Here is a 13,934-nt window from a genome sequence, read left to right as displayed (position 1 = left end):
AAAAAATGATTCGTGTGAAGTGTGGTGTTGGAAAGCTCTACAGATATCCTGGACTGCCAGAAAGATGAACAAGTGGGTCCTAGGAAAAATAACCCTAAAACATCACTGGAGGCAAAAATGATTAACACTGAAGCTGTTCTACTTCTGGTACATTATGAGAAGGGTTCTTTTTAAAAGACAATAAAGCTGGGGAAAATAGAAGGCAGCAGGAAAAGAGGAAGACCAAATGTGAGATGGATTGACTCCATGAAAGAAGCCATAGGCAGGAGTCTACAGGAGCTGAACAGGGCTGTTGAGGACAGTCCATGTGGACATCACTCATTCATGGGGTCATCAGGAGTCAGTTGACTCAGTGGCACATAACAAACATAATACTGCTTAATAGAAAAAGGATGAATGCCAGATTTTAGTCTTTGACATGTGTAGGGAGCTCAAGACCTCAGAATATCAGCTATTTGCTCATGTTTGCCTCCCCACCAAATGACTGGCTTTGCTGTGTGAAACTGCACAGGCTGCTGTTCATTTTGATTATGATGAGAATGGCACCGCCTGAATGTATACAATATGACGTTCCTTTAGGTCTTCACCTTCAAACCCTCAGGGAGAAGCAGGTTTGGAAGGAGACAGTTACCCTTGATTTCTTTTATATATGTTATTGATTATACCATTGCAGTTGTTCTATTCCCCCCCTTCATTCCCCTCTGCCCTGCACAGCCCCTCCCCAACCCTTCCCCCCTTTAGTTTATGACCACGTGTCTCAAGTTCTTTAGATTCTATATTTTCCCTACTATTCTTGCCCTCCCCCTATCTATTTTTTACCTACCATCTATCCTTCTTATTTTCTGTATCTTCTTCCCCCTTCTCCTCCTCCCACTCCCCTGTTGCTAACCCTCCATGTGTTCTTCATTTCTATGGTTCTGCTCCTGATCTAGCTGTCCTCTTGGTTTGCTTTTGTTTTAGGTGTGGTTGTTAATAACTGTGTGTTTGCTGTCCTTTCACTGTTCATATTTTTCATCTTCTTTTTCTTATATAAGTCCCTTTAGCATTTCATATAATAAGGGCTTGGTGATGATGAACTCCTTGAACTTGACCTTATCTGAGAAGCACTTTATCTGTCCTTCCATTCTAAATGAAAGTTTTGCTGGATAAAGCAATCTTGGCTGTAGGTCTTTGGATTTCATGACTTGGAATACTTCCTTCCAGCCCCTTCTTGCCTGTAAGGTCTCTTTTGAGAAATCCACTGACAGTCTGATGGGTACTCCTTTGTAGGTGACTGTCCCCTTATCTCTTGCTGCTTCTAGGATTCTCTCCTTCATTTTAATATTGGCTAATGTAATATGATGTGCCTTGGTGTGTTCCTTCTTGGGTCCAACTTCTTTGGGACTGTGTGAGCTTCCTGGATTTCCTGGAAGTCTATTTCCTTTGCCAGACTGGGGAAGTTCTCCTTTATTATTTGTTCAAATAAGTTTTCCACTCACAGCTGTTTCTTTTCCCCTTCTGGTACCCCTATAATTCGGATGTTGGAACATTTAAAGATGTCCTAGAGGTTCCTAAGCCTCTCCTCATTTTTTTGAATTCTTGTTTCTTCATTCTTTTCTGGTTGGATGTTTCGTTCTTCCTTCTGGTCCACTCCATTGATTTGAGTCCCAGTTTCCTTTCCATCACTAATGGTTTCCTGTGCATCTCCCTTCATTTCAATTAGTTTAGCCTTCATATGTTCCTCTAATTTGTGGCTAAAATCAACTAGTTCTGTGAGCATCCTGATCACCAGTGTCTTGAATTGTGCATCTGAGAGGTTCGCTATTTCCTGGTCGCTTAGAGTTATCGGCTCTGGGGCTTTGAGCCACTGATTTCTTCAGTGAAGGGACAAACAGTGCTTGTTCTGAGGCATCAAGGGGTGAGGGCAAGAAGAAAGTTGAACTGCCTTGTTCACTTATCTTTAATGCTTGCATTCTCTGCCAGCCACCTACAACCCCAGGCTACAGACCCCCTCCCCCATACCAGTTCAAAAGGCCTGTCCATCTTCCTATGAGTTTCTCAAGATTTTCTTATATTAATGTGCTGGGTTCTGTGTTTCTCTGGAATCTGGAATTCTCTGGAATGTTGTTGGAGAGAACCAACAACGACTGCTAATTTCCTTTGTCAGCAGACCCCCAGAGTAAAGCTTTTTGGGTTTTTCTGTTTGTTGGTTTGTTTGTTTAAAACAAGTTTTATGTTAAAATTTTATTTTCTTATTACAAAAGTAATACATGTTTATTTCAGATAAGCAAAAAATATATCACTTTTTAAATAGCAACCACTCTCAGCATACTTCTTTTTTCTGCATTTAGTTTTTAACTACTGGTTTGGTTTGGTTTTTTACTTTTTTTTCTTGATTACAGTTTACATTCAGTATTATTTTATGTTTTAAGTGTACAGCATAATGGTTGGAAAATTATAATTTACAAAGTTACTCCCCCAATAAGTCTAGTACCCATCGGACACCATACATAGTTGTTACAATATTATTGACTACATTCCCTGTGCTGGACGTTACATCCTCATGACTGGTTTGTAACTGGCCATTTGTACTCTTCACTCACCTTTTTCACCCAGACTCCTAACTTCCCTTCCATCTGGGAAACCTCACTTTAGATTCCACCTTTAAGTGAAATCATATTAGCTACTGTTTTTAATCTGCTTTCCGAACTTACTATAGCATGTTTATCTCTCGACATTCTAACAAATTATTGTACAGAGTCATTTTTGATTGCATAGATTCCATCATCTAGAGGTACCCAGCCCACAGCCCATGGGCCTCGTGAGGCCCAGGATCACTAGGAATGCGGCCCAATACAAAATTCTAAATTTACTTAAAACCTGTTGCTTGCTCATTAGTTTCGTTAGTGTTTGTGTATTCAATGTGTGACCCAAGACAACTCTTCTTCTTCTAGTGTGGCCCAGAGATACCAAAAGGTCGGACACCCCTGGAATTTGGCCAGTTTTCTGTTGTTGGGTCAGATGATCTCCCACTGCCTTTTATTATACATTCCTCTCTAACAACCATCCTTGTAAATAAGTATTGTTTATATCCATGATTATTTCCTTAGGTAAATTCTTAGAATTGAAACTTTAGATCAAAGGCTTTATAAAGTACCATACATAACTTCTCTCTACAAAGGTCACACAATATTAGTCCTACACCATGAGCATGGGCACCTCTGCACACCCCTACCTGAACTAATGTTTAGAGTTGTGATTTTTGCTGCCTTTTTCTCAGGGTTTTTTCCAGTCTTCACTTGGGCACTTCACCCCTGGATTCCACTCTTCTGCAGAGCTAAGCTGATTCTTCACCAAGATTCATGCGTTCATATGGTTTTAAATGAGTTTTATCTCTAGACAAATGAATGTAAAAATCACACATAATAATACTACTGACCAAAGATAACCATCATGGACATTTTGACACAGTATCTTTTCTCTAGATTTTATTAGAGTTAAATGTGAGTAGGTGTAGTTTGTTGTTCATCTTTGTTCTCTTGTGTTCAACCTGGGACAATTCCTTTGCTCAGTTTTCCAGCTTGCTCATTTGCTCTTCATATGTGTCCATGCTTTTCTCATCAAGTTATTTTCTTTCTATTATTATATATTTTATAACTTTCTATATATCTCGATATTTTTATAACTATCTGTATTTTATAACTCTCCATAAAGAATGTGTCTTCCTATAACCATATATATTTTATTTTCTAGAGTTTTAATTACTTCTTTTTCTCATTTCAAAATGTAATATTTAAACCCTAGAGAATGTTAACTCTGATTTTTTTGTACTGAGATATAATTGGCATAGAACATTGTGTTAGTTGCAGGTGTACAATATAATGAATTGATATTTGTACGTATGGCAAAACGATCACCACAATAAGTGTAGTTAATAGGCATCACCACACTTAGTTATACATGTTTTTTCTTGTGATGAGAACTTTTAAGATCTACTGTCTTAGTGACTTTCAAATATACAATAGAGGATTATTAACTAGTCACCATGCTGTAAATTACGTTCCCCAGGAATGATTTACAACTGGACGTTTACACCTTTTGACTGCCTTTTACCTATTTCACTCACTCCCGCCACCCACCTCTGGCGAGCACAAACCTGTTTTTTGTATCTGTGATTTTGTTTTTTTAATTTTTAATTTTACATATAAATGATATCATACTGTAGTTGTCTTTGTCTGATTTATTTCACTCAGTATATTGCCTTCAAGGTCTATCCATGTCACAAATGGCTGGGTTTATATGGTTGAATATTCCTTTGTGTTTGTGTATGTGTGACATTTTCTTTATCCATTCATCTATTGATAGACAGTTAGGTGGCTTCCATGTCTTGGCTCATTTTAAATACTGCTGTAATGAACAGCATTTGATGTAGTCTAGCTTGTTTATTTTGTCTTTTGTTGCCTTTGCTTTTGATATCAAGTCCAAAAACTCATCACCAAGACCAATATCAAGAAGTTTGTCACCCGTTTTTCTTCTAGGAGTTTTATCATTTCATATGAAGTCCTTGTTCCATTTTGAGTTAGTTTTTTGTATGGTCTAATACAGTGGTCCAGTTTTATCCTTGTGCATGTGGCTGTGCAGTTTTCACAACATCATTTATTGAAAACACTTTCCTTTTCCCATTGTATATTCTTGGCTCTTTGCCTTAAATTAATTGAACATATATTTGTAAGTTTATTTCTGGGCTCTTGATTCTGTTTCATTGGTTTATGTATCTGTTTTTGTGTCAGTACCATACTGTTTTGATTACTATAGCTTTGCAACATAAGTTGAAATCAGCAACCATGATGCCTTCAGTATTGTTCTTCTTTCTCAAGATGGGTTTGGCTATGTGGGGTCTTTTGTAGGTCCACACAAATTTTAGCATTCTTTGTTTCATTTCTGTGAAAAACACCATTGGAATTTTAATAGGGGTTGCATTGAATCTATAGATTGCCTTAAGTAGTATGAACATTTTTAAAATACTAATTCTTTCAGGACATGAGCACAGAATACCTTTCCACTTATTTGTGTCTTTTCCAATTTCTTTTATCACTGTCCCAGAGTTTTCAGTGCACAGGTCTTTCACCTGCTTGGTTAATGATTCCTATGTATTTTATTATTTTCAGTGTAATTGTAAATGGAGCTGTTTTCTTCGTTGTTTTTTCCGATAGTTTGTTATTAGTGTATAGGAAACAGATTGTTGAATATTGACCTTGTATCCTGCAACTTCACTTAATTTGTTTGTTCCGACAGTTTTTAGGTGGACTCCTTAGGGCTTTCTATGTTTTACATTATGTCATCTGCAAACAGTGACAGTTTTACTTTTTCCTTTCTGATTTAGATGACTTTTATTTACTTTTCTTGCCTAATTGTTCTGGCTAAGACTTCTAATACTGTGTTGACTAGAAGTGGTGAGAGTGGGTGTCCTTATTTTGTTCCCAATTTCAGAGAAAAAGCTTTGCGCCTTTCACCATTGAGTATGATGTTCATGGTGGACCTGATGTGGCCCAAATGTGGCTGTTATTATGTTGAGCAACATTCCTTTTATATCCCATTGGTGAGAGTTTTCATCTTGAATATATGATGAATTTTGTCCAGTGTTTTTTCTGTATCTATTGAGATGACTATAAGTTTTTGTCCTTCATTTCATTAATGGTGGTATATACCACACTGATTGATTTGTGGATGTTGAATTATCCTTGTATTCCTGAAATAAATCCCACTTGATCTTGGTGTATGACCCTTTTAATGTATTACCGAATTTGGTTTGCTACTATTTGTTGAGGATTTTTGCATCTATGTTCATCTAACTCAGAATTTAAAAAGAATCATCTTCTTTTACCTTTCCTACTTCTTTCTCATTCATTTCTCTATTTATGGAATTTATCTTTTTTTCTCAGTATTGTCTTTAAATGTTTGCTGATTCCGTGCTATACTGGCCTGGCTGTCATGGCTGTTTCTGCTTATGCTAGTTGCCCCTGAGGTTGTGGATAGGGACATGAGGTCTTGTTAGGCTTCTGGGCTTCAGGGTTCCTGTGTCTCCTGAGTATCAGCAGCCTACTCGAGGCTTCCCCCACCCACTTTGGCTAGCCTAAGCACTCTATTTTGGGGGTAAAAGCTGCTGCCTTCTTCCTGCTCCTAGGAATGAGAAGAAGGCCAACTTGCCCAACTTATCCAGCTATAATTCTGCAGAAAGGCAGCCTCCTTAACATAACCAAGGACCCTTCTACTCCCTGTCTATGTGACTGCTAAGCATGGTGCATGCTAGTCACCCTCCCACTTTGTACAGAACCTCCTTCTGTGTGTGCTTCGGGCTGTGGGCTCCTCATTCCATCTTATCTCCCCCTGCTTTCTATCTTTCAGTATTTCTCCACTTTTCTGGGCCATTGAAGACATTCTTTCTTGCCTTCCAATGCTATTGTGGTTTTTAAAAATTAATTAATTATTTTATTTATTTTTTAAATGATTTTATTTATTTATTTTTAGAGAGAGGGGGGAAAGGCAGGAGACAGAGATGGAGAGAAACATCAGTGTGTGGTTGCCTCTCGGATGCCCCTTCCTGGGGATTTGGCCTATAACCCAGGCATGTGCCCTGACTGGGAATCGAATGGGTAACCCCTTGGTTCATAGGCTGGCACTCAGTCCACTGAGCCACACCATCCAGGGCTAATTATTTTATTTTTAGAGAGAGGAGAAGGGAGGGAGAAGAAGAGGGAGAGAAACACCCGATGTGTAAGAGAAACATTGATCGGTTACCTTTCAAACACCCTCAAGTGGGGACCTGGCCCACAACCCAGGCATGTGACCTGACTAGGATGAAACTGGTGACCTTTTAGTCTGGGAGATGATGCCCAACCCACTGAGCTACACCAGTCAGGGTGGGCTTTTTTTTTTTTAAATCCTGTTACTTTTAGAAATTTTTGGTGGATTAGAGGAGTCAGTTTAGTGCATAATCTAAACCAGAGTATCAGGACCTATGAGTTAATTATTAAGAGCATAGTACTGGGGTCAAATACACATGATTTTTATTCTCAGACCATCCTCTTACTAGCTGTGTGACTTGAAGCAATTTTCTGAATCTCTCCGAGCCTCTCTTTTCTTATCTGTTAAATGGGGGTCATTTTTATTGTGACTCTTCCATGAGCTCATGCACAGAAAACCCTAAGCAGAGCCTGTAGCAGAGTAAACACTCAGTATTTAATTTTTTGGTTATTTTTATCATTGTTTTTATTCTTATGTTTCTAACTAAAGTAGCCTTGTGAGTTGAGATCCAGAAAAAGCTCCTTTTCCGTGCAATCTTATTTGGACTCAGCCCTTCCCCTGGCCTCCCCCCAAACAAGTAGGCTGACACTTCCTCTTCTTTCTACAGCCCAGCTCCATCAGCTGGAGGGGCTGAGGACCATCGGTGTCACCACCAACGGCATCAACCTCGCCCGGCTACTGCCTCAGCTTCAGAAAGCTGGCCTCAGTGCCATCAACATCAGCCTGGACACACTGGTGCCAGCCAAGTTTGAGTTCATCGTCCGCAGGAAAGGTGATCAGATGCAATTCACAGTGGAGGGTGTCCCTCCAAGGTCCCTGTAACTGAGATCTCTGGCTGGGGCTATGATGAGAGGCCTAGTATCTCACTCTTGGTATCTAGGCTATAGGTAAGCCTAGGCTTCACCCTTCACCTGGACCAAATGTCCCTTGCCTTTCTAGCCACATCCCTGGGGACTTTTGGGGATCAGATGCTAAGAGCTATGGTGGCCAACCTTCCCCTACCATGCCTTTCCCCCTACCCCAGTTTGTCCAGGACTAAGAGGGTTTCAAGAACTCAAGACTTCCCGTTTTAAAACAAGATAGTCCCTGGCACACTGGGATGAGTTGGTTATAATGAGTTCTGAAGAAATGTGGGGCCTCAAGGGTAGAAGCGGCTGTCCTGAGGTGCCTGCCCTGCCAGGTGGGGGCTCCCAGCAGCCCCCAGTGGTGCTCTCTGTGCCCATCCTGGATATAAGCCTCTCCCTTCGCCCCCTGCACAGGCACTTCCTCAGCCACCTCCCTGGGCTTCCTCAGGGAAGGTGGGGCTGAACATAAACTGGCCAGAGCCCTGTGTCTCACTGGGCCACTACCCCCTCACGTCTCTTGAGTCTTGGGCCTCATGTTGGGGCAGAGGTTCTTGCCTAACAGTGTGACTCCCTGTGCTGTGCTGAGGGAGTCACACCCCTCTGTGTGCTGAGGAAATACCTGTGAGTCATTGCTCTGTAGGACAGCCTGCTAAGGTACAAAAGGTGTGATTTAATTATCTGGTGGTGTCAGTTAAAGTACCACAGAGAGGGAGAGAGAACTCCCAGCTTGGGGAGACTTAGAGGGCTTTAAAGAGGAGGCAAGAACACTGGGCCTTGAGGAAGTGGCGGGGAGGTGTTGGGGGGACAGGGATTCAGATCCAGTGAGCTTACTCTGAGGGGGATTTTCAGCCAAGAACCAGCCAGGGCTCTGAGGTAGGAAAGTAGAAGGTGTGTCTGTGGGCTTCACCCTCCCCACCTCCCCACACATCTATACCCCCTACATCCCCCACCCCATCTCCGTATCTCCTTTCCTGGAATGAGGACTGGGGACTGTGTGCCCTAACGCTGGATCCTCCTCCCCATTCAGACTCCCGTGCCCACTGCCCCCTACTGGAGGGGAGAGTGCTTTACAGAGGAAAGAAGTTCTAGATTATCCTAGCCACATTTTGTGTGAAAGCTGCACATTCTTCCCTGGGCCATCCAGAAATGCTGCAAGGATACCAGGGAGGCCATCCCCAGGCCACCCTCCCTCAGCATGATGTCCTGGCTGGGAGACACACATGGTCCCCAGACTCTGCAGGCAGGGATTGGATGGGCCAGTATCAGTAAATGCTCGAATGTTTGGATACAGGAGTGAGCCAGAGTGAGGACAAACCAGCCTGGGGTTAAGCATAAAGACAGGTAAGAACCTCATGCATAGGAAATGCTCACCAGCCCTGGCACAACTGTGCACAGTAGGTGCTTGCTGAGAATATGCAGATTGTGAACAGACAAGCTATTGAGGAGAAAACCTTGATAAGGAAGTCAGGAAACCAGCATTCTGAGAGATTCGGCATAAGGCTTCCAGCAGGACACTGCTTCTCTCTGGGGCCTCCGATTCCTCCTGTAGACCAAGAGGGCTCACACTGTGGCCCAGGGGCCAAATCAGGTCCCTGCCTGCTTTCTAACAGCCTGTGAATTAAGCATGGATTTTGCAAGTAACATTTGCATTCAGTTTTAATGATAGGGAACAATAACTTAACTATGAACCCGAATCGAGCAAAATATTATCCCTATAAAAATAATTCATTTCTTTCATTCCATATGTAGACCTATATTACAAAAATACACTCAATTATTATTATATTCTGAGTTTTGTCAATAGAGTCTTTATGAGTAAACCTCCATAATATCTTCAATTTTACCACTTGGCCTGCAAAACCTAAAATATTTATGATCAGCCCCTTTCCAGGAAATGCCTGCCAGTCCCCGGACTCAGTGGTCTCTGAGACTCCGTGCAGCTCTGGGCTTCCTTTCCCTATCGGGGTGAGGGGGCCCGGGAGAGGGAGGAGGTTCCTGGACTGTTTCTCTTGTTCCCTGCAGGTTTCCACAAGGTCATGGAGGGTATCCACAAGGCCATCGAGCTGGGCTACAGCCCTGTGAAGGTGAGGACATGCCACTGCTACTGGCCCTTGATTTCCTCTCCCTTCCACCCTGGCTTGGCCTTTCTCTGTCAGCTCCTGGCCCATCTCAGCTCCATGTCCCCCTACTACACCTCCTTATCCACTGCACCCAGCTCTGCCCCTCACCCCACAAGGGAGGAGGGAAATATGGCCCCACGGAATCCCCAAATCCAAGGAGCCCTGTAGGGTAAGGCAAGGATTGGGACCCCCAGTGGAGAGCCAAGGCAAGTTCTGGATCCCCAAAGGTCATCCCTGCAAAACCTGGGGAACAGCCCTCATGGTCCCTTTGTCCCCTGGGTAGGTGAACTGTGTGGTGATGCGAGGCCTGAACGAAGATGAGCTCCTGGACTTTGTGGCCTTGACTGAGGGCCTCCCCCTGGACGTGCGCTTCATAGAGTACATGCCCTTTGATGGTCAGTGACGGGTGTGGGGTTGGGGAGGGGAGAGGAGGCTGGGCCTGTCAACAGAGCATGGGGACCCTGGGAAGGGTGGAGTAGGGCAGCAAGGTCTGGCTCCCACTGTGGGTGCTGCTGGCCTCAAACTGTGCTGTGTATGTAGAATGTCTACAGGGATGGTGGGGCGGGCCCAGGCAGGTGCTAGAACTAGGGCTACAATGGGGCATCAGAGGCTTTTCAGTGATGAGCTTTTAGGCAGGGCCACCTGACCTTAACTCCAAGAGAACTGATTGCTGGGCTGTGTGGGAGGATGGGCTTCCCCTGCGCTCCTACAGCACTGTGACTCAGGGGCCTCCAACCCCAATACAGGCAATAGGTGGAACTTCAAGAAGATGGTCAGCTACAAAGAGATGCTGGACACCCTCCAGCAGCGGTGGCCGGAGCTGGAGAAGCTGCCTGAGGAGGAGTCCAGCACAGCCAAGGTTAGTGGGCAGCCTGGGGGCTAGGTGGGGAGGAAGGTCCTGCTTCCACCCTAGGATGGGGGAGCTGGCAGGGGCCATACTGAGGTCAAGTGCAGTGATTCAGGACAGTACCATTTACCAGGAAGTATGTCAGTACCATCACAGCAGCCTCCCTTCTCCTAGATACAGAGGCAGGATGGGTGTGGGACAGGGCTTGAGTGACTTGCCCCAGGATACACTCCAGTGAGTGGTGGAGGGGGTGCTCAGTTTGCTCTTCCCTGGGGCCTGCTCTGGCCGTGCTGCCCACAGGTCCCTGTATGTTCAGCAGGTTTGCTCTCAGGCAGACCAGGCACAGGCAGAGAGCCCATCCCATCCGTGTACCACAGTCTTCTGTTGTCTGAGGGTCTTGGTGCTCCCTTCCAAAGGGCTGCACTGCAGAAGGCCGTGGAGCGGGGGCTCTGATGCCAGGGAGTGAGAGCTGACGCTCAGGGGCCGTCTCCACCCATGTCCCCTCCACTGCCCTTCTTTCCCTCCTTGCCCAGGCCTTTAAAATTCCTGGCTTCCGAGGCCAGGTCAGCTTCATCACATCCATGTCTGAGCATTTCTGTGGCACCTGTAACCGGCTGCGAATCACAGCTGATGGGAACCTCAAGGTGAGTATCCCCTTCCCCACCTCTGTGTTGTGAAAGTCTCTTCCTGCCAGTGCCCCCTGATTGGAGGGGAGACCAGCAGGGCACACAGGGTGGTTGGTGAAACTGAGTCAGATTTGTGGAGGGCATATAGGGGAAGGGCTCATGGCCCCCTGGAACCGTCACCCTGATTCTTTCCTTTCTTCCTTGGGTCCCTGGAGAAACTTGCAGCTCATTGGGTCCAGTTTCCAGGACTCAGTGCCACCACTCTGGGGGGCGTGAAAGGTCACTGTGCACTCTGCCACTTCGGAAACCAGCCTCCATTACTCATATCTAAGAGTGTGTGCCGTCTCTCTGTCCTGGGGGCAGAAAACGGGGAGGCATAGACCTGCCCCTGCCCTTTGGGGGCACAGAGCCTCCTTGGTAAGACCAGACAAAGCTGATCACATGTGTGAGTGCAGGATTCTATGTCAGCCGAGGGGCCCAGCAGATCATAAGGGGGATGGACTTCGGTGAGCCTTGAAGGATGGCTGGGGTAGAAGTGAGGGCAGGAGAGGAGGCATATCTGGGGTTCATCCTAGTGTGGCCAGGACAGAGTGAAGTCAGATACGGGGAGGAACACTGTGGGGGCTTGAATGCGCAGGTGGAAGGGGCATGGTGTTCTGTCAATAGTGGGGCACTGTGCAGATTCTGAGCATAGGGGGACAGGATTCCCATTGGTGTTTTAGGAGGAATAATCCACAGGTTGAATGTGGAAATTGGAAGCCTGGTTAGATGACCATTTAGCAATATCCCACATATGTAAGAGTGTAAGGTGAAAATGAGAAGGGGGAGTGAGGGAACTTGGTCGTGCAGCTGGAGGGAGGAGAGAGAGGCATCCAGGTAGCTGGTCAAGTTCAGGAGCAGGTTAGGATTGAGGTGGAGGTGGGTTGAGTTCAGATCCAAGAGAAATTACCCAGCTGCTGTCATAAAGCTAAAAAGACGTTTCTGGGCTGGAAATATAAAATTGACCTGTACTCTGGGTGGTGTATCAGTCTGGGCCCTACAGGAAACGGAAGGTGGGATTCTGAAGGAAATGGACTGAAGAAGCTACTGATGGTACAGGTTATGAGATCAGTGGGGGATGTTAAGATACTCCATGAGCAGTAGCTGTTCCCACCCCCAAGGGGCAAGAAACCAGAACAGGGGAGGCAGTGTCACTGGGGCCCAGCGAGAGCAGGAGGCTGGCAGGGTGGCCTCCTGGTTGGTGTGGTAGTTATAAGGGAAGCAGCCACTCCAAGTCAGAGTAGGGAGGAAGCAGGGAGCAAACACCCAGCCTCTTTCCTCTCTCCCTCCTATTGCTCATCAGCCAAACCCAGGTGGAAGCCAGCTGTAGGGGGACCTGGAAAGTGAAGTTCCCAGGGGTGGCAGAGAGTATACACTGGGGCCTGGGTGGGGAGTGAGGGATGGGACTGACGAGCGCAGTGAAATGGGTGTTCCTGCCTCTGTTTAGATCCCATTCCTGTCTTCTCTGGTGGGTTCCGCCCTCAGGGGCTCCTGACATTCTTCTGCCTCTGAGTCCACAGTGCCCCATATGGAGCTGGCACACAGTAGGTTTGTGGGAGGACGGCAAGTATCTTCCTTCCCAGAACTGTCTTACTTATCTGTGGGCCCCCCAGGGCACTCAGCCTCTTCAGAGCTGGAGAGCACTGAGTCAAGTTTGAATGGGCTCCGGATGCCATGGCCACCAGCCCTCTGCTGACCTGCCCCCAGTCAGGGGTCACAGACTGGAGTAGGACAGGGGCAGGTGGGCAGTGTCCATGAGGCAAGGGCCCAGGAAGGAACTGAAGGGAATGGAACGTGCACGTCCAGAGGCGACTGACAGGCCCCAGCTCCAACTAACTGTGGTCCTCTCATGGCCATGAAGTGGCCATTTCATGGAATGTCTTAGGAAAGTATGGATCTGGATTTTGATGTGTTCTCTCTGTTCCCAACTCTTTATTTTTTAAAGTACATTCTACAAGCTGAAGTTGGCATGATTGTAAGTCAGAAACAGGCCTTGGATGTCTGATTTTGCTTCCTGACATTCACCATCTCTGACTCCTCCATCCTCTGCCCCTCATTGTGGGAAGTCCTGCCTGACTACGCCCTGGCTGTGGGAGGCCTGGGGGCTGGTGCTCAGACCCTGGGGGTCTTCAAGGTTGGGGCCAAGGCTCAGGGGTAAATGCATGTCGTCCTTGCCCCCATGATGACCCCACAGGTCTGCCTCTTTGGGAACTCAGAGGTATCCCTACGGGATCACCTGCGGGCTGGGGCCTCCGAGGAGGAGCTGCTGAGAATCATTGGGGCCGCCGTGGGCAGGAAGAAGCGGCAGCACGCAGGTAAGGGGCAGGAGTGGGGAAGGCCCGGCCCTGTGGTGAGCCAGTCGCCGTCAGCAGGAGGGATGCCATGGTTTGGGTTGAGAAGACAAAGGGCAGCCTGGCAGAGAGCCAGGGGGGGTTCAGTGTTGTCCTTGCTCCCAGTCACCCCCATTGGACCCCTAGATCTGGGGTGTATTGATAATTCTCCTCTTCGGGAAGCTGACACAGCCGAGATTGCACAGGAGAGGGGGCACCAAACTCTCTTGGGCTATTAGATGGGGGGAAAGGGGTGTGACTGCCCCTCTCTCTTCCCACACATTGCCTTCTGTCAGGAGGGCAGGTCCTGGCATCCACAGGCTTCTGGGCTTGGTCATGGGTGA

The 13,934-nt window shown here is 46.2% G+C and overlaps 1 protein-coding gene and 1 non-coding gene across 4 annotated transcripts in view; one reads left to right on the top strand and one right to left on the bottom strand.

Moving 5' to 3' along the window:
- The window catches only part of MOCS1 (molybdenum cofactor synthesis 1), a 43,133-nt gene that overhangs the window by 25,277 nt on the left and 3,922 nt on the right, over window positions 1-13,934 (top strand). For all 3 annotated transcript variants that reach the window (XM_037052125.1, XM_037052118.1, XM_037052133.1), the window contains exons 4-9: window positions 7,391-7,555; window positions 9,651-9,712; window positions 10,032-10,143; window positions 10,495-10,607; window positions 11,129-11,239; window positions 13,455-13,575. In XM_037052125.1, the coding sequence (XP_036908020.1) occupies window positions 7,391-7,555; window positions 9,651-9,712; window positions 10,032-10,143; window positions 10,495-10,607; window positions 11,129-11,239; window positions 13,455-13,575 (684 nt within the window). The remainder of the gene's footprint in view (window positions 1-7,390; window positions 7,556-9,650; window positions 9,713-10,031; window positions 10,144-10,494; window positions 10,608-11,128; window positions 11,240-13,454; window positions 13,576-13,934) is intronic.
- On the bottom strand, window positions 12,470-12,597 carry LOC118994560 (small nucleolar RNA SNORA17). Its single transcript, XR_005068082.1, has one exon. It is a non-coding gene; the product is annotated as a small nucleolar RNA SNORA17 (small nucleolar RNA).

This window comes from Sturnira hondurensis, unplaced genomic scaffold (assembly GCF_014824575.4).
Source record: "Sturnira hondurensis isolate 20B ecotype Veracruz unplaced genomic scaffold, ASM1482457v3 Scaffold0000880, whole genome shotgun sequence".
Lineage (NCBI taxonomy): Eukaryota > Metazoa > Chordata > Mammalia > Chiroptera > Phyllostomidae > Sturnira > Sturnira hondurensis.
This window is presented reverse-complemented; position numbering and strand designations above follow the sequence as displayed.